Source organism: Propithecus coquereli, unplaced genomic scaffold, assembly GCF_000956105.1.
Source record: "Propithecus coquereli isolate 6110/MARCELLA unplaced genomic scaffold, Pcoq_1.0 Scaffold196, whole genome shotgun sequence".
NCBI lineage: Eukaryota > Metazoa > Chordata > Mammalia > Primates > Indriidae > Propithecus > Propithecus coquereli.
The window spans coordinates 2,347,965-2,367,294 of NW_012144522.1; the positions used below are offsets into that span (position 1 = coordinate 2,347,965).

Sequence of the window (19,330 nt, forward strand, 5' to 3'; positions counted from 1 at the left end):
GTACCCTCAAAACTTCTACCAACCCTGTTCTGTGTTCAAAAGTTGCTTCAAGCCACTTTCTGCCAGAAACCCAGCCAAAGCGTCCTCCCTCTCGGCCAGCTCCCCTTCTCCCTTACCAAGTGCGAGTTCTGCGCTGTACAGATGCCTCAACTTCTTGTAAAACAGTATGGCTGCGCCCAGTGGGGGGTTTCCTATCCTTTGTACAAAGTGGAAAAGGCCGCTGCCATCTTAGTTTTCTACTCAGCTCGCTGATAAGGATTTACCCCACGCCATTTTCGTCTTGCGAAAGCTAGAGCCTATCGTTTTTGTGAAAGGCTGAGGTGGCAGGAAATGGGATACTTTCAACGCCGTTTCATCGTCCCAGCCATCCCTGGTCAGCAGCGCAAACACGGCCACTTTCGCTTGTGTACGTCAGAAACTCAAAGATGGCCGCCCCCACGGGCCACGGCGAGGCGGGCGCGGCCATCTTCCTCCAGAGCGAGCGCTCGTAACGGAACTGCTTTTACGCAGCCGACCGCGTTATCCGCTGTAGCGCTGCGAGGAGGCTGAGCGATGAGGCCGGTAACCGGCGAAGTTCGGCGAAGTAAGTTCACGCGCAGGGCCGTCGCTGTGGTGACTGGAGGAGAAAGGTCGGTGGCGGCTGGATCTGTTCGTGGACAATGGTGATGGGCGGGGGTCTTTCGGCGTCCGCGTTGGTGATGCGAGAGGAATTCCTTCGGGAGCCGAGCGTGGGTGCGTTTTCTGTTGCAGGGGGACGCTCAGGGGTCCATAATAGGGTGCATGTGACGGGGGTGCCTTTGGCATCGGTCACAAGGTCCTCTTGCGGTTCGTGGTTAAAAGATCTGTAGAGATCAACCACTGACTGCCGAGGTTTCATTTTCGTGTCTTTGCTGTTTATTGTCTGCAGTGCTCAGTGATTGCAAACTGGAGGGTTTGTTTGGCAGCGAATGCAGTGTGTGGTCCCGGGGCTAAAGGACCCAGGGACTGTTTTGGGGTTTCTGGTCCAGGTTTTGGAATTAAGCCGGGTGGCGGTGGCGTAAGTGGTACCGAGGTGCTGCTACCGTGGAGGCCTGGGTACCGCGGCTGGTGGTGGGTGGAGCTGCAACCTTGGCTGCTGGAACAGACTTGACGTACGTTAACATTTCCCTTCTGCCCAATGCCCTTCTCCACGACTAGTTTTTATATTCCCTTTCGCACCCTACAACACCCCTTACTTTTGAACCCTCAGAAATGAAATTTTTTGGCGAGATCCATGATCTAGCATATCTAAAAGTAGTATGTTTTATATTTAAGATGCGGCTTTTACTCTTTGTCCTGCAAGTTTCCAGCGTATTCCTCTTGGATATTTCTTTTCAAGTTCTTTCTGACGCAAGTAAAATAACATCTCTGTCATGGTAAGTTCTGTTATTCAAAGATAACCTTTGTCAAATTTTTAGTGTATTTCAATTTTGGGCTTGGGTGTTATGTGCTTAATATAAATCACATAAATGGTACTGTGATTTTCTTTTTCACTTCATATGGTGTAATAAACATTTACAAATTATTTTTAATGTTTGAACCAGTGGTATTGAGTGGATTCACATTAAGTGTATGCATACATTTGGATTTAGGTATCATTTTTAAGAACATTTTGTGATGGTGCATTTACCTATGGATATATTTTTCTGCCTTTCATCTCCAGTCTAGATTATTTACTTTTATTGCAGTGTGTTATTATTATTTTCTAACTGCCCTTTCCTTATAATATTCTATAAAAAGTCAATGTGTTAGATATTTATATTTGATTATCCTATTAAATTTTTAATATTACAGTATTTTTGCTCACTGCTCAACATATTTTTGTGAAAAATTTCCAAGCTATAGAAATATTGAAAGAAGTTTCCAAGTTACCACCCATATGTCTACCACCTAGATTTTACCATAAATGTTATGTTAGATTAGCTGCATCAGTTATCTAAGCATCTACCTATTCCTCTGTTGAGAAATCATTCCTTTTTATTGTTGATTTTGATATATTTTAAATTAAGTTGCAGACATCAGCACCATACCTCTAAAAAATTCTGCAGTCATATGATTAGCTAGAATTCTATTAATAGCATTTTAGTTGCTTTCTTTGTTTACTTAATAGGAGACATCTTATTTACAAATAATTTTGGCTAGGTATAAAATGGAATGAAAGTGGACTTTGGAATTAAATGAACCTGGTTTTTCAATCCTGATTGTACTTCTTGCTCATTGTGTGGTTTGTAGGATGTGTGTCTGTTTCTTTGTTAGTAAAAAGAGAAGTTAAAATCTCTTCCTCAAGGTTATCTTCCAGGGTTATTTGTGGTTCTGTCTTTTGCAAAATTTGTATTTATAACTCACGTTCTCTCTCTCGTCCTCCCTCCTTGTTTCTTTCTCTTTTTTCTAGTAATGAATACATTGTAAGCCATGAACTTACATTACTGATCTATGAACAGCACTTTTATTTTAAATGTAGAATGCTGATATTTGCTTATTTAAACATATGTGTACTTAATGAAAAATCCAATGAAGAAAGTAAAATGACCTGTCAACACCCTTTTGCCAATATTTCCTTTTCAGAAAGTCCCAGAAATGGAATTTAGGGTTACCAGGGATACTTTTATTAGCAGCTTTCAATAGAATGTTAAATTTTTCGCAAGAAATGTTCTGCTCTTCAGTGCTGACTCTTGTCCTGTGTACGTTTTAGGATGGTATAGGATTATTCTATTTAAATTTTGTAACCAGCCACCTGACTAAAGAGGTATACAGACATTAGGGAAATACTGATAATTTGTCCCTTCTTATACTCAAAAGTCATCTTCGATTATTTTTGCAAACTACATTGCATTGAGTAATGTTTCTAGACCCAAATTTTCAACTCTGCCATTGTAATGTGAAAACAGCCCGAGACAATATGTTATAGAATGGCTCTGGCTGTGTTGCCACAAGACTTTGTTTACAAAACCAGTGGCCCAGCCCCTGGACACTATGTTACTGACCCTTGATGTAGGGTCAGTATGGCTTTTCTGCACTAATTGAAGTTTGGGCAATTAGAGCCCATGGACTAAATCTAGCCTAGTGCCTGTTTTTGTTAATAAAGTTTTATTGGAACCCAGCCATACTCATTTGTCTATTTTTTTGTATAGTGCTGTTTTTGAGCTATGGTGGTAGAATTGAGTGGTTCCCACAGAAATCATAGGAAATGGGTTTTTTTTTACATGGAAATAATTTTTTTTTTAAATATTTTATTGCTGGCACTAGAGATTACAAATAACATATAAACTTTGTCAGTGTTATGGTAATTAGTATTTTGTATTCTACTCCTACTATACAGATATCATAAAATACTTTTTCATGTACCATCCTCCTAATTTATATGCTCTTACAGTATATTTTAACACTTATGTATTAAAACTTCCTGCGATGATATTATCATTGATATTTTTCCAGTCCGTAGTAATTTAGGCTTTATCTCTTACTCACCAGCTTTGCTCCTCTTACTCCTTCTTGCTCCTCTGCTTATCCTAGAAGCTTCTTTCCCTTTGCTTGAGGAATACTCATTGGCATTCGCTGTGCTGCAGGCCTTCTGATGAAGAATCTTCTCTGGTTTGCCTGAAGATGTCTTTATTTAAGTTTGATTCCTCAAGAATATATTTTCTGAATATGCTTTATAGATTTATACTTATAGTACTTTACAGAGAATCAAGACATGGACGGTGATAAGTAATTAAATAAGACAGTATTTATTATTTTCTTAGGATGATGTTGTCAAATTATAGTATTTGTACCCTAGAATGTAAAAAGACTTGAAAAGGTAGATGGGTGCACATGGTTTAAAAGGAAAAAAATATATGTGCGTCCTGTGTGTATGTCCTCTTTGCTAAAATTGATCTGCCTGAGGATTCCCGGTTCTCTTTTCCACATCTTCTTTCACTGCTAGCAGTAGTCATACCACTTCCCCTTTAGAGAAGGAGCATGTACCTTCCAAACATCCAGAATGTTATGTTTTGCTAGCCCAGATGTAAAATCTTCTGAAGCACTAAAAGGACAGCTAGATATTTCCAGGCCTTGATTTAAGGTGAGTACACAACAATCGTGACAACATCTAGGCCTAAAGAGAATGTACCACTCAGAGTAATTTGCTCTTCAGCCCACAGGTGCTGAGAACAAGAGAAATCAAGCAAAGGAAGGAGGCAGAGATTCTAAGCCTTGAGTATCACCACTTCTGTGGACACCCTTGACTTGAGATTGAGATTTTTGAACAGAAATTTAGAGCTGATCCAGACAGACAAAGACAGAGCACCCTAGTTAGCAGCCATTTCCCAAATGGAGAAAATGATGCAGGCCCAGGTGACTTTTGGTTTGTTTTATTGTTTTCTTTATTCGCCAGTGGATTTTTAGAGGCCTGTAAAAATCAGCACAATTAAACAGAAAAGTATAAATTGGGAATAGCAGGATCTGGAAAGATCTGGGTGCACAGTAGGATCAGGAATATATTATTCATGGGATTCGTACTACGTGAACTGTGCAGGACCCTGTGGGCTACACTTGCCATCAGCTTGCGTCTGATGTCTCTGACAGCCGTATAAGAGAATCACGATAGGTTCCATCAGCTGAGAGAAAGCAGACCGGTTTCTTGAGAGATGTTAATGTTTCATGGCACGTAGTTCTGAGGCTTACATAGGTCTTTGATGGTTCTTCACAGAGGTGATGTGGTAGGTAGTTGTTTTTTTAGTTTTTTGCTTTTTTATGAGACCGAGTCTTGTTCTGTTGCCCCAGCTAAAGTGCAGTGGCATTATAGCTTGCAGCAAGCTCAAACTCCAGGGTTCAAGCGATTCTCCTGTCTCAGCCTCCCGAGTAGCTGTGACTATAGGTACTTGCCACCACGCACAGCTAATTTTTCTATTTTTGGTAGAGATGGGGTCTCACTCTTGCTCAGGCTGATCTTGAACGCCTAAACTCAAACAGTCTTCCCACTTTGACCTCCCAGAGTGCTGGGATTATAGGCATGAGCCACCACACCCTGCCTGTAGGTGGTGGTCTTAACTGAAGCCTTCTCATAAATACAAAAGCAGGTTTCCTATAGCTGTTTCCTCATTGTATCTAATAAGGTATTAATCCTAATAATGTACACACATAGGTATGCATTTGTGTGTGTATATACATGTGTTTATATATATTTTAAGAATAATTTTTATCCAATTTGCTTAATCATCTAATAATCTCTTGTGCTTCATACATGTTTTGTGCAGTTTCTTTTCTTAAAATGTATTAACTATAGTTATTTAGCATTTATTACCTTGTGATACTAGCACCTGTGATCTCTTCTTTACTGATGTTGATATTGGTTTGAAGGCTTATGGTGAATTTAAGCACCTGTGTTATTAATCTACTTATAACTAGCATACAGTTTGGTATTGGCAAATAGATGCTATATATTACAGATGTTCTTATGTTAGCAAGAGGATTTGATGGCTACATATTACAGAAACGTCTTTAAACTTTCAACTTTGTTGAATGAATGGATGACTGCACAGAGTATTTTACCAGGATTCTCATTCTATCACATCGTATTAAGAAAAAAACACCAGTTTCCTATATGGTGAAAACGAGCAGAATAACTTCCTTTATATTCTCTTCATATCACCAAAAGAATATCGCTTCATCAAGCAGGACTGTGTTTCTCAGGAATCGCTGACCCTGGAGGACTTGGCCGTGGAGTTCACCTGGGAGGAGTGGCAGCTCCTGGGCCCTGCGCAGAAGGACCTGTACCGGGACGTGATGCTGGAGAACTACAGCAACCTGGTGTCAGTGGGTGAGGACAGCTGCCCTGTGTCGCTCAGAGGGTGCCTGTCAGTGGCCTTTATTTCTCAGCTGCCTAAATCTTGAGAATACCAGCAGTACTCCGAAGTGGTCGATTCTCAGATCCTTCTCTTGCCGCACACAAGAGGGTATAATTTGCCCTCTCCTGGGGAAAAAGCCCTGATGTTAGACACGTGAAACCTGTTTAGTCTCTAAAATATAACATTCTCCCTTCTTGACATTGTCAGCCCAATTCCACGTGTCTAAGTCTTCTGTCATTTCCCTGAACAGGGTATCAAGCCAGCAAATCAGATACACTCTCCAAGTTGGAACGAGGAGAGCTGTGGATGATAGAGGATGAAATCTGTGGCCAAATCTGTTCTGGTGAGTGAGAGAACCAGCCAGGTGGGCAGCCACGGAAGCCATATTCTGCTCATGCAGAGCAGGCGTCAAAGCTGGGAGAGTGTCTGGGGATATAGCAGCCTCTTTCTTCCCATGGAAGAGCTCTTCTTCTTTGTAGAAATATGGAGGAATATATACCCCTTTTTTTCCTTCTGAGATCTCATCCCTGTTTATTTTGTATACATCTTGATTTTGTTTGCATGGTTGTCTTCTTCCTGGGATGTTCCAGTCTTCCTTTTCTTTGTCCACTGTCACAATGTCTCTGCCTATGTTACCGGCTCTCTTGCTACGAAACCCCACTTTCCAGGCCTCTAGAGAGAATTCGAACGCGTCCCCTTGTTTCTGACTCCTACACCTTCCTGCCCTGTTAGGAAATAGTAGTTTCCCTTCATATCATCCAACCCCACCTTGGATGCTGTGCCCCATGATAACCTGGTCTCTGAGCATGTTGTGGTTCTTTAGCTTCTCTTATTCCCCCGTACGAGAGTTCGCCATACGTTTCTTTTCATTTTCTTTTCTATTCTCATGGCTCTTAAAATACTCCTTCATTCCATGAGTTAACCTCTTCCTGTTCTCTGGAAGAGACTCCCATATTGACTTTTCCCTTAATATTATCTAATGTACACTTTATTTCTATGTATTTTACTTGTTTTCATGGCAGCTGGCCTGTAACTTCCCATTTTGTGTGTGAGGAACGTGAACCACCTTCCCTTTAAGAAAAATACTTTCAGCTATCCTTGTTTTAAATTCACGGTCTCCTTCCTTACCAGACATCTTAAATTCTCTCTATCCTGGCATTACATCAAATATTCTCTTACATGCTGAGCTCTCGTCTTAAAGTTGTCTACTATTTCAGTTGATTAATTGGAAAAGAACTTTCAATACCCAGTATTATTTCTATCCCAAATCAGATCAGAATTTATGTCTGCTACAAGTTACTTCCTTCATAGTGTTGCCAATTCTGAACTTTCTTCAGTTCATTTTAGATGTTGCCACTGCATTCATTTCCCTAAAGCTTGTGTTTTCTCATATTTTTTAACGGTGCTATTGAGATATAATGTACATGTCATATGATTCACCCATTTAAAGTGTACAATTCTATGATCTTTTAGTATATTCACCTAGTTGTATAAACATTATCATAATCAATTTTGGAACATTTAATATATCATTCCTATCCAGGGAGACTCACCCCAAGGCTGGAGTCTCTAGCCCCTCACAGTCATAATGATACAATGTAGCCCAAAGCCTCAAGCATACAAAAACAGTTATCTACCCTAAATCACCTTGTTAGCATTAACTATCTGGTATGGACCAAGGCCTCAGGCATAAAATAATACTCTTATCAGGTAAAATGTTCCAGGGACTCAAAGCTTATCTTCCAGGAGCCAGCCGAGGCCAGTTCTTTCTTAGGGATGTACAGGGATGGAATAACCCAAGCCTCCTGAGTTAATACTTTACATTATTATTCCCTCTTTCTGTAGGAATATAGGAGAGTATGATTCAATTAAGCCATCAGTTGTAGTCTTAACTGTAGAATCCTTCATCTAAACTTGAGATTGATGCTTTGGGAAAATCAGTTTAGTGGTGGTCTATAGAATGAAGAAGAATAGCAAGTTTTTGGAAGTGATAACCACTCAATAATCTATCACACTTGAAATCAAATGCTGAGGATCTCACATTCTTTTCTTTTTTAAAAATTTATTACTGTGGGCTGGGCGTGGTGGTTTAAAACCTGTAATCCCAGCACCTTGGGAGGCCAACATAGGAAGATCCCTTGAGGCCAGTAGTTCAAGACTGGCCTGGGCAACATAGCAAAACGCTGTCTCTACAAAAAATAAGTTAAAAAAAAATAGCGGGGTGTGGTGGTACACCCCTGTAGTCCTAGCTACTTGCGAGTCTGAAGTGGAAGGATCATTTAAGCCCAAGAGTTCGGGGTTACAGTGAGCTATGATTGCACCGCTGTACTCCTGCCTGGGTGACAGAGCAAGACCCTATCTCAAAAAATAAAAATAAAAGCATTCCCTTACATACTTATTCCTTTTTTTTGTTGTTAGTTAAAATCTACTTTCTTAGCAATTTTTAAGGCACCCTCACATTCTTACTTACCATTCTGCGATAATTGTTCTGTACACCTGGATCTCCAGTCATGTACCTGGTCACAATAGTTGGTATTTGGTTCATTTCGGAGGGCTCAAAAACTTCCAAAACTTTACATTGTTGGAATGACTAAATCCTTGGCCCCGTGCCTTCACCTTGTTTTTTTCTACGTTTTTCCAAATACAGTCTCATCCTATACTCTTTCTTTGAATAATTTGTATACGTCCACGTTGCTATTTCCAGATAAGACCTTTTTCAAGATTTATATATTCAACCAATTTCTTCACGTTTGTACTTGGATATGTAGTAATAATCATCTTAAACTTTTTATGTTTCACAGTATATGCTAGATTTTTCCCTTCGTTCCAGACTTCAGTAATACTTTTTATTTCATCATGAGGTTTTTTTTCCCCCTACCCGGTGGCTGAAGCCGTATAATTTTTGGAATAATCTTTGAGTCCTCTCTTGTATTAACCCTCTTCCCATTTCTCCCTTAGAACCCATTAGTGAATCTTGTCTTTTCTTTATATTCTGATTTTTTCCACCTCCTATATCTTCATTGTACCATTAACCACATTTCACAAACTATAGTTACCTTCTTTATTTCTTTGCTTTTTTGTTAATTTATTTTTCCATAACTAGAATTAAACTTTTGTGAAAATAAGAAATGTTTTTATATCTCAAATATGAGCATAGTGACTTACACATAGATGTCATTCAACAAATATTTGTAGAATAAATGAATGTAGCCCTTGTCATTTGGAATTAACCTGTGTAGTGTGGTATTTCTTCAACTTCTATGGTCTTGTGTCCCACCAAATTCTGGGGTTCCCTGCTAAAAATGACCTGTTTATAATTGACTATATGCATTTTGTAAAGACTGATTTAGAAAAACCACTAAATTTATATATATTATGAATTATCTAGCCTTGTTTGTACACTTACTGCTTTTGCTTTTTGGCGTATTCATATTATTGGGTTTTACAATATGCAAGAGATAAGAGATATACATACATGGACTTTCCTTTATACTAATATAGGGTTGTCACTAAAGAGTCACTTCACAGCAAGGCATTTTTTAAACAGTTTTACTCTAAAGAAAGATGATAGAATGATTCACTGTTCTCTTCTTTCCTAGACATCAGGAAAATTGATAATCCTCTGCAGCATCACTTGCAAGATCAAAGTATTCAGAAGAGAGGTCATTTGCTGTTAAAGCAAAATTGTGATATGTTTGACTTACATGAAAAACCTTTAAAATCAAATTTTAGTTTTGAAAACCAGAACGGAAGCTGTGACCTAAAGAACTCTATTGAGTTTAATGTTTATGGGAAATCCCTTTTTCATGATAACCATGAACAATTTTCTTCTGAAATTAAATTCCCTATAAGTACAAAACCTATCAAAAATAAACCCCAGGTCATTAAGCAACAGAGAACTCCCAGCATAGAGAAAGCTCATGTATGCAGTGAATGTGGGAAAGGGTTCATCAAGTTGTCTCAGTTCGTTGATCATCAGAGAGTTCATACTGGAGAAAAACCTTATGAATGCAGTATGTGTGGGAAAGCATTCTCCAGAAAATCCAGGCTAATGGAACATCAGAGAACTCATACAGGACTGAAATATTACGAATGCACTGAATGTGACAAAACCTTCCTCAAGAAATTACAGTTCAATATACATCAGAAAACTCATATGGGAGAGAAACCTTATACATGTAGTGAATGTGGGAAAGCCTTCATCAAAAAGTGTCGGCTTATTTATCATCAGCGAACTCACACAGGAGAGAAACCCCATGAATGCAGTGTATGTGAGAAAGCCTTCTCTACAAAGTTTAGTCTAACTACACATCAGAAAACTCATACAGGAGAGAAGCCTTATATATGTAGTGAATGTGGTAAAGGCTTTATCGAGAAGAGGCGTCTTACTGCACATCATCGAACTCATACTGGTGAGAAACCCTTTGTGTGCAATAAATGTGGGAAAGGCTTCACCTTGAAGAACAGTCTTATCACACATCAGCAAACTCATACAGAAGAGAAATTATATACATGCAGTGAATGTGGAAAAGGCTTTTCAGTGAAGCACTGTCTTATTGTACATCAACGAACTCATACTGGAGAGAAACCCTATATATGCAATGAGTGTGGAAAAGGCTTCACCTTGAAGAGCCCTCTAATCAGACATCAGCGAACACATACAGGAGAGAAACCCTATGTATGCACTGAATGTCGAAAAGGCTTCACCATGAAGAGTGACCTCATTGTACATCAGCGAACTCATACTGCAGAGAAGCCATATGTATGCAATGATTGTGGAAAAGGTTTCACTGTGAAGAGCCGCCTGATTGTACATCAGCGAACTCATACAGGAGAGAAACCCTATGTATGTAGTGAATGTGGAAAGGGCTTTCCAGCAAAGATCCGGCTAATTGGACATCAACGAACTCACACTGGAGAGAAACCTTACATATGTAGTGAGTGTGGAAAAGGCTTCACTGAGAAGAGTCACCTCAATGTACATCGGCGCACTCATACAGGAGAGAAACCCTATATATGCAGTGAATGTGGCAAAGGCTTAACTGGAAAAAGCATGCTCATTGCACATCAGCGAACTCATACTGGGGAGAAACCATATATATGCAATGAATGTGGAAAGCGCTTCACCATGAAGAGTACTCTAGGAATCCATCAGCAAACCCATACTGGACAGAAACCATACAAATGCAATGAATGTGGTAAAACCTTCAGGAAGAAGACATGCCTCATACAACATCAGAGGTTTCACACAGGAAAGACTTCCTTTGCATGTACTGAGTGTGGAAAATTATCTTTGCGCAAAAATGATCTCATTACACATCAGAGAATTCACACAGGAGAGAAACCATATGGATGTACTGAGTGTGGGAAAGCCTTCACTACAAAGTCCGGGCTCAATGTTCATCAAAGAAAACATACAGGAGAGAGGCCCTATGGTTGCAGTGATTGTGGGAAAGCTTTCGCCCACTTGTCTATTCTTGTTAAGCACAAGAGGATTCACAGGTAGTCATTTTGAGAAAAACTTGCCAGTTGTAAGTCCTCAAGATATTATAGTATTTGCAAAGAATAACTTAATAATTGCAGAGTATGTGCTCATGTAATTAGTGATCAGTTACCTCATGTTTTATGTCAAAGAAAACATGTACACACACAAATAAAACATGTACAAAACAACTCCAATACAATCAGTTTTGATGAAAATATTTTTGGACATTATATTGAAAAAGTGTTGAGAAAAATTCTACAAATGTGGCTGAGTAGGAAAGCCTTACATGGCAAGGTAGACCTTGTCAAAAGTGGTCATAGATCATGAATAAACTACTAATTGGTAAAAATGTAATAACTATGGGAAAACGTTTGCCCAGAAATATGACCTCAATAGATTGAGACAGTTCACGCTAGAGAAAGACTTTCCTGTGGTAAGGAATGTGGCAGAGTTTGCAGTAAAATATTTTGCTTCATCATTTGCCAGGAAATAATGTAGGAATAAAACTTATGAACACATGCAATGTGGAAGATCTTTGGAAAAATATCAGAGAACTTAATGAAGGAAAGCCTTGGCAAAATGAATGAGAGCTCTTTGTCACAAGTCTAACTTTAGACAGTACACCTCAGGTGCATTTGGGAACAGGATGCCTTGAGCCATATTTCTGGTTGCCTTGTCACAGATTTTATATATTTTAAATTGTGACAGTTTCTTCATGGATTAAATTTTAATATATACAATACAGGAGTATTCTATGCCTGCCTCTTTATTATATGATTAATTCTTGCATTTCTTTGGTTCTATGTTTGTGTTATTTCAGAATACTTGAAGTGCTTCAAAATGAAACGATATATTCAGTTCATAAGTATAATTGAACATATTTGGATGTGTTTAAGCTTATAAGTAGCATCAAGTGATATGAAAATAATATAAATTATGTTTTTATAAGTCTTTATTTTGAAATAAGTTCAGATTCACTAAATCTTACTGAAATATTCCCGAGTTCCCAAATGCCCTAAACCCAGCTTCTTCCAAAGATAACACCTTACATAACCATAGTTCATTATTTAACACAGGAAAGTGAAATTGTTACAATACTGTTAACTGCCAAATTTATTTGGACCTCAACAGTTTTAATATGCGTGAATTTTTGTTTTTTATTTATAGTTTTAAGAAATTTTGTCATGTATATTGGTTCCTGTAACCACTACCACAATCAAGATTTAGAATGTTGCATCAACACAAACTCCCTCATGCTACTTTTTTAGTCACACCCTTTCCTCATTGCTAACCCTTGGCAATCACAGATCTGTTCATCTCTAATTTCATTAGTAAAATGTTATAAAATGGAATAATATGGCATATACCTTTTTGAGATTGGCTATTTGACCTTAAGCAAATTAGCCAAAGTTTATCCATGGTGTCCTGTTTATCAATAGTTGTTTTATTTTTATTGATGATTAGTAATCTATGATACGGATATGCCACAATTTGTTCATCTATTCACCCACTGAAGGACATTAGAGTTGGTTCTAGTTTTTTTACTGTTACAAATAAAGATGCTATGCACTTTCTCGTACAAAGGCTTTCTGTGAGCACAATTTTTCTTTTCTCTAGGATAATTACTGAGGAGCATGATTCATGGGTCATATGGTAAGTGTATGTTTAACTTTATGAGAAACTGACAAACTGTTTTCCAGAATGGCTGTTCCATTTCCTACTAGCAATATATTAAAAGTTCAGTTGCTCCACATTCTTGCACTTGCTGTTGTTAGTATATTTTATTTTAGCTGTTCTATTATGTGTGTAGTGGTATAGCTCACTGTAGCCTTCATTGGCATTTCCCTAATGGCTTTCGATGTTAAACATCTTTTTATGTGCTTGTTTGCTATCCATTTATCTTCTTCGATGAAGTATCCATATCTTTTGCCCATTTTTAAAATTGGAATGTTTGTTTTCTTAGTAAGGTGTTCAGAGGGTTCTTTATATATGCTGGATAAAATTTTTGTTGGACATGTCATTTCCAAAAATATTTTCTCCTAGATGTGGCCTTCCTTCCCTCACTCCAGAGGAAAAGATTTTAATTATGATGAAGTCCAACTTGCCAATTTTCTTCTATGGAATGTGATTTTGGTGTCATATCTGAATATTCCTTGCCTAGTCTAGTTCATGATTGTTTATGATGTCTTTTTACAAAAATAATATAGTTTTGTTTTTAATATTTAGAATTATGATCCATTTGAGTTAATCTTGGTATACAGGGTGAAGGTTAAAGTTCATTTTCTTTGCCTATGGTTGTCCAATTGATCCAACATTATTGAAAATACTTTTTCCATTAAATTAATTTTGCACCTATGCAAAAATCAGTTGTCCATACTTACGTCTATTTCTTGACTCTCCATTTTATTCTGTCGATGTGTGTCTGTTGCTTCACTAATAACACACTACAGTGATTACTGTGATACAGCGATTATAATTATAATATCAAGTATTCAGATTCTTCCAGCTTTATGTTTCCTTTTTCAAAATAGTTTTATCTATTCTAATTACCTTTTCCCTTCCATATAAATTCTAGTATACGCCTGTCTATAAAAACTCCTTTGGGAGTTTTATTGAAATTGCATTAAATGTATAAATCAAAGTGGGTTGATTTGGCATCTTTACTGTGTTTAGTCTTTCAACCTATGAATATACTATGTCTCTCCATTTAATTATGTTTTCCATATTTTTAAAAAATCAATGTTTTTTAGTTTATAGCATAAACATCCTGCGTGGGTTTTGGTAGATATTTATGTAAGTATATATTTTTTGGAGCTATTATAAATGTTCTTGTGTTTATAATTTAGCTTCCAATTGTTTGTTGTTATGCTTTAGAAATAGGATTGATTTTTCGTGTGTTTGTTGACTTTGTATCCTATGACTTTGCTAAACTAACTTGTCTAGTTCTTTTGTAGACTCCTTATATTTGCATAGTCATGTGTTCTATGAACGGGGCAGCGATATTTCTGCTGTTCAAATGTTTTTCTTTCTTTTCCTTTTCTTACTATACTGCACTGGCTAAGACTTCCACTGTGTTAAACAGGTACAGTGAGAGTGGACATTTTTGCCATGTTTGCAGTGTTAGGGTGGAATCAGTCTTTCACCATTAAAGACCATGTCATTAGCTGTAGGTATTTTGTACGTGATTTTTATCAGGTTCAGGAAGTTCCCTTCTAATCCTAAATTTTTGGCCATTATTTCTTCAAATATTCCTTCTTCCCCCTTTTAAACTTTCCTTTTGTGATTCCCATTAATAGTATGTCTGAGGTTGTCTTATAGGGATTTAAGACTCTTTATTTTTTTCTGCAATATTTTTTTTCTATTCTTTATATTGGATAATTTCTTTTGCTCTCCAAGCTTGCTCATCCTTTCTTCTGTCATTGTAATCATACAAGTTTTTCATTTGTTATTATACTTTTAAGCACCAATATTTCTATTGGATTATTGTATTTTCTATGTCTTTATAGAGCTATTTATTGGGTTGTTGTCATTATATTTTCCCTTAAGCCTTTAAACATGTTTTTCTTTATGTCTTTGAATGTATTTGTGATACTGGCTTTGAAGTTATTGTCTGCTACATCCATCATTAGGGCCCACTCAGAATTACTCATATTGACTTCGTTTTCTGAGTATTAATGACTCTTTACTGTTTATTTACAAGTACTATAGTTTATTGTTGAATCCTGAACATTTTTTCATCATATATAGTAGGAAAGGGAAGACACATTGTAGGGACCAGGCAGATCCAAGTGTTCAAGAAGGAGTTAAATATAGTTCATGGTATCTAGAAGTTCATAATATAGTGAGAGTCACGCAGAAAATAGGCAGCCATCACATAACACACTCAGTGGTATAACAGTACAGAATATGGAAGAACGAAGCCATTGAGATTTTCAGAGGTAGCAGAGGGAAAGAAGGGAAAGTTTCCTGGTGGTAGGAATTCATAGCTTAGTTTTAAACCAAGCAAGTGAAAATTAGACCAACAACAACAACAACAAAAAAAAAACACATTCAGACCATTGAAAATTTATTAAATTAGGAATATGCAACCTCTGATATCTGTTTCTGGTTACAAACCTAAAGAGTAACCAAAGTTGATTGTTTTGTTTTATATCCATTGAGAATTTTGAACTGTGTATGTGTTTATATATATTTTTTCATTATAGGTTAATACTACACACACTGTTGGAGATGGTTCTGATTTTCTGTTTCTACTCATCAATAGCATACTTTTCCTCATGTATACTGAAATTCTCCTGTATTATTATTATTAATAAACTGGGTCTTGCTCTGTTGCCCAGGCTGGAGTGCAGTGGCATCATCATAGCTTACTGCAACCTCAAACTCCTGGGCTCAAGTGATCCTCATACCTCAGCCTCCCAAAGTGCTGGGATTACAGGCGTGAGCTCCATGAGGCTGTCCTGTATATTTTTAAGTGTGCATGCTGTTTTCATGAAGAGATGTCCTATGACTTACATAGAATTATCTACTGATATACATTCATATTTGTATCAGTTAATTTACTCCATTGCAAGCTTTATATGGCTAACACAATGAACTTAATGGCTAAAAATACCAATCATTTACTAATTCTCTCAATTGTGCAAGTTGATGGGTGGATTGCATGGTCCGAGCAGGCTTGGCAAGGGCTGGATGGCCTAGATGGCTTCAATTACATGTCTACACCTCAACTGTAATGGATGGGGCCATTATTCACATCGCCCATCACCGTCCAAGAGGCTAACCTAGGCTTCATTGCATACAACAGCATATACACATGTATTTGTGTCTTCATCTCCTCATTCCTTTCACTCTTAGAATGCAACCACTCCCACCCATATCATACATACCCATGCTGCCCCATCCCCAAACCTGACCAGGACTCGAAACCTTTTGTTTTTGTCCACATTGTGACCGTGGCCCTCACCGTTAACATGTTGACTTCCACAAACCCCATCCAGCTAGAAGTTCTCTGGCTATTTTCTCACAGACTCCGGCCTTCCCACAAGATGGCGGTTCCTGCAGCGCTCCTCTCCAACGGCTCAGGGCGCAGCCATCTTTCCGTCTTGCGTCCGAGATAGGCTCTGGCTTCTGAAAACCTACGCAGTTCGCACAACGTTGATGACGGTCTCTTGGAAGGAGGAGGGGAAGGCACAGAAGTGCCCCAAAGACGTTTCCATTTCTTCCCGCCCGGCTGAGTTTCAGCAGCCGTTATGGCCGCTCCCGCCAGGAGCGCCATTCCACGCTCTGTGACGTAACGCGTCCCCGTTACCTCCCGGAGCCGGCGGAGCCTCTTGGCGTCCTTAGCGACGGGGGAGGCTAAGTTGTGGCGCCAGAGCCCCAGATTCGGAAGTGGACTCCGACACGGGTTCAGGCTTTGGTAGCTGCTGGTGGAGTCTTGAGAGCCTGATTCCGCGTATGGATCGGGATGAGGACCTTGTGGGGTCCGTGGAGCGAAAAATGCACGTGAACGTCCGTGATTGGGGGTTTTATTTGGGCTCAGTCACTAAGGAATCGGGACGTCAGTAATGAGACCTTTGGCTGTCACTGGTTAAGGCTTAATTTGAACAGATTAACGACTAAGGGTCTGACGGTCAGAGCTTGGGGTCGATATTTCACTCAGAATGTAAATCAGTGATTGAAAACTGGATGGAAGGTGTGTATCAAAGAACGCTGTTTCTCGCTTAGGTTTGCGATTTAATGTGGGGCTCAGATGTCCAGGGGCGTGTCAAAGGAGTGTTTCCGATGAGCTTCAGATTGAATTGGAAGGCAGTGTTTTGGGGGGTAGACAGGGCTTGCTAGGTGTTTTAGAGTGTGAGGAGGCTGTGGTTTTTTTTTTTTTTTAGGAATGTTCTCTTTCTCTTTGGTTTCTTAACACAAAAGACATGCATTCTATAAATAAGAGGAAATAAGGTTTTCTGGGAAACAATAAATTGAGGGAAATTCTCACCTATTTGTATCTCTGTGGTCAAGAGGCTGGTCTTCAGCTCCCATCTGGCTGTGATCTGAGATGCAGTCTAGAAGAGTAGTAGTAGCTCTGTGAGTATCCAAGAAGGTGAAACACTCAAGGACAGTGAACATCATAGTCCTCTGCTCAGAGTTGGGCTAGACCCCAAGGTCCAATGAGCACACTGTCTGTCCTATCTCCTTGTTACAACTTTTTCACAATATTCTTGGGTGATGCCCCCCTTCTGCTGTAGGCTTTGAGACTCACAGCCGTAGGTTAGTGGGTATTTTGAGGCTCCAACTTTGGAAGATGAAGGCATTTCCTTTTAGTCTTTTAAGTCCAAATTCATCCTCAAGGTTCCTACTAAAAACTTGTCTTCCTACTTTTCTCATTGTCCCCATAAAAATTAGCCTAGTTCAGGGTGCTTTTACTATTGAAGATGGGATTTTTGTTCCCCTTACTGCAAAGTTTACTCTTGGATATTTCTTATAAGGTTTGACACAGTGAAAACCATTTTCCTAAATTCTACTCCTCAGTGGGAACCATTTTATTTTAAGAAATGTTTTTAAGCCTACCGTTCTAGAGATTGGGATCATCTGTATAAACTTACATTTAAGAAACTGCCTGTCTTCTAATGTGGCTGTACTTCTTCTTTTTTTTTTTTTTTCATTTTCTGTGGATTAATAAGACTTCCTCTTACTTCACCTTATTGTATCACTAGCATTGCATATTGTCAGTTATTGTCAGTTTTTTTGGATTTCAGGAATTCTAATAGCTGGGTACTTGAATTGCATCAGTTTTTTTTTTTCCTTGTTTTTTTGAGACAGGCTCTCTGTGCCCCCTGGCTAGAGTGCAGTGGTGCCATCATAGCTCACTGCAACCTCAAACTCCTGGGCTCAAGCGATCCTCCTGCCTCTTTTGTAGTTTCTTTTGTAGAGATGGGGTATCACTCTTGCTCAGGCTGGTCTTGAACTCCTGAGCTCCAGCGATCTTCCCATCTTGGCTTCCTAGAGTGCTAGGATTACAGGCGTGAGCCACCAGGCCACTCCAGGCCCTTGGTAGTTTTAATTTGCAATTCTCTTAAAACAAATGATGTTGACCATCTTTTCATATGCTTATTTGCCATCTGTTTATCTTCTCTGATTGAGTGTATGTTTATGTTCTTTGCCCATTTAAAAAATTGGGTTTTCTTATTGAGTTTTAAGAATTCTTACTATGTTCTAGATACCAGTCTTTCATCAGATATGTGACTTGCACATATCTGTTTTTCTTCCAAGTCTGTGGTTTATCTTTTCATTGTCTTTGTTTTTCTTCCAAGTCTGTGGTTTATCTTTTCATTGTCTTAAGTATTTTGTATGGCACAATTTTTATGGTTTCTGATAATGTTTAATTTGTCAATTATTTCTTTTATAGATCTTGCTTTAGATATTATATCTAAAATCTTTTTGGCAAACCCAAAGTCACCCAGATTATCTCCTGTTTTCTTCTAGATGTTTTATTGTTTCTCATTGTACATTTATGTCCATGATTTATTGTGAGCTATTTTTTGTATAAAGTGTGAAAATAGTGTCCTTTTTCTATTGAATAGCCTTTATATATTTGTCAAAGAGTTGACTATATTTTTGTGGATCTTTTTCTTGAACCTCTATTTTGTTCCACAGATGTACGTTTTTATCCTTTCACTAATACCATCACTACCAATACCAATACAGCTTTATAAGTCTTGAAATTGGGCAATGTGAGTCCTCTGAGTTGGTTCTTTGTCAGCATTGTTTTTGCTATCCTTGTTCCTTTGCCTTTCCATAAACATTTTATTTATTTTTAAGTTTTTAATTTTTATTTCGTTTTATTTTTTTGTAGAAGCAGGATCTTGCTATGTTGCCTAGGGTGGTCTTGAACTTCTGGCCTCAAGCACTCCTCCTGCCTTGGCTTCCCAAAGTGCTAAGACTACAGGCATGAGTCACCTCTCCATATTCATTTAAAATCAGCTGTCAATACCTACAGAAAAGATTA

At 38.3% G+C, this 19,330-nt stretch overlaps 1 protein-coding gene across 1 annotated transcript; it reads left to right on the forward strand.

Moving 5' to 3' along the window:
• The first annotated feature begins 4,338 nt into the window (after nucleotides 1–4,338).
• On the forward strand, nucleotides 4,339–11,415 carry ZNF615 (zinc finger protein 615). Its single transcript, XM_012643416.1, has 4 exons — nucleotides 4,339–4,353; nucleotides 5,692–5,818; nucleotides 6,097–6,189; nucleotides 9,446–11,415. Exons 1-4 carry the CDS (start codon nucleotides 4,339–4,341, stop codon nucleotides 11,350–11,352), a joined length of 2,142 nt encoding a protein of 713 aa, XP_012498870.1. The 3' UTR covers nucleotides 11,353–11,415.
• The last annotated feature ends 7,915 nt before the right edge of the window (nucleotides 11,416–19,330 follow it).

Coding starts and splice junctions, on each gene's coding strand:
- ZNF615 (XM_012643416.1), top strand. Junction 5,819..6,096: donor CAGCAACCTGGTGTCAGTGG/GTGAGGACAGCT, acceptor TTCCCTGAACAG/GGTATCAAGCCAGCAAATCA. Junction 6,190..9,445: donor CTGTGGCCAAATCTGTTCTG/GTGAGTGAGAGA, acceptor CTTCTTTCCTAG/ACATCAGGAAAATTGATAAT.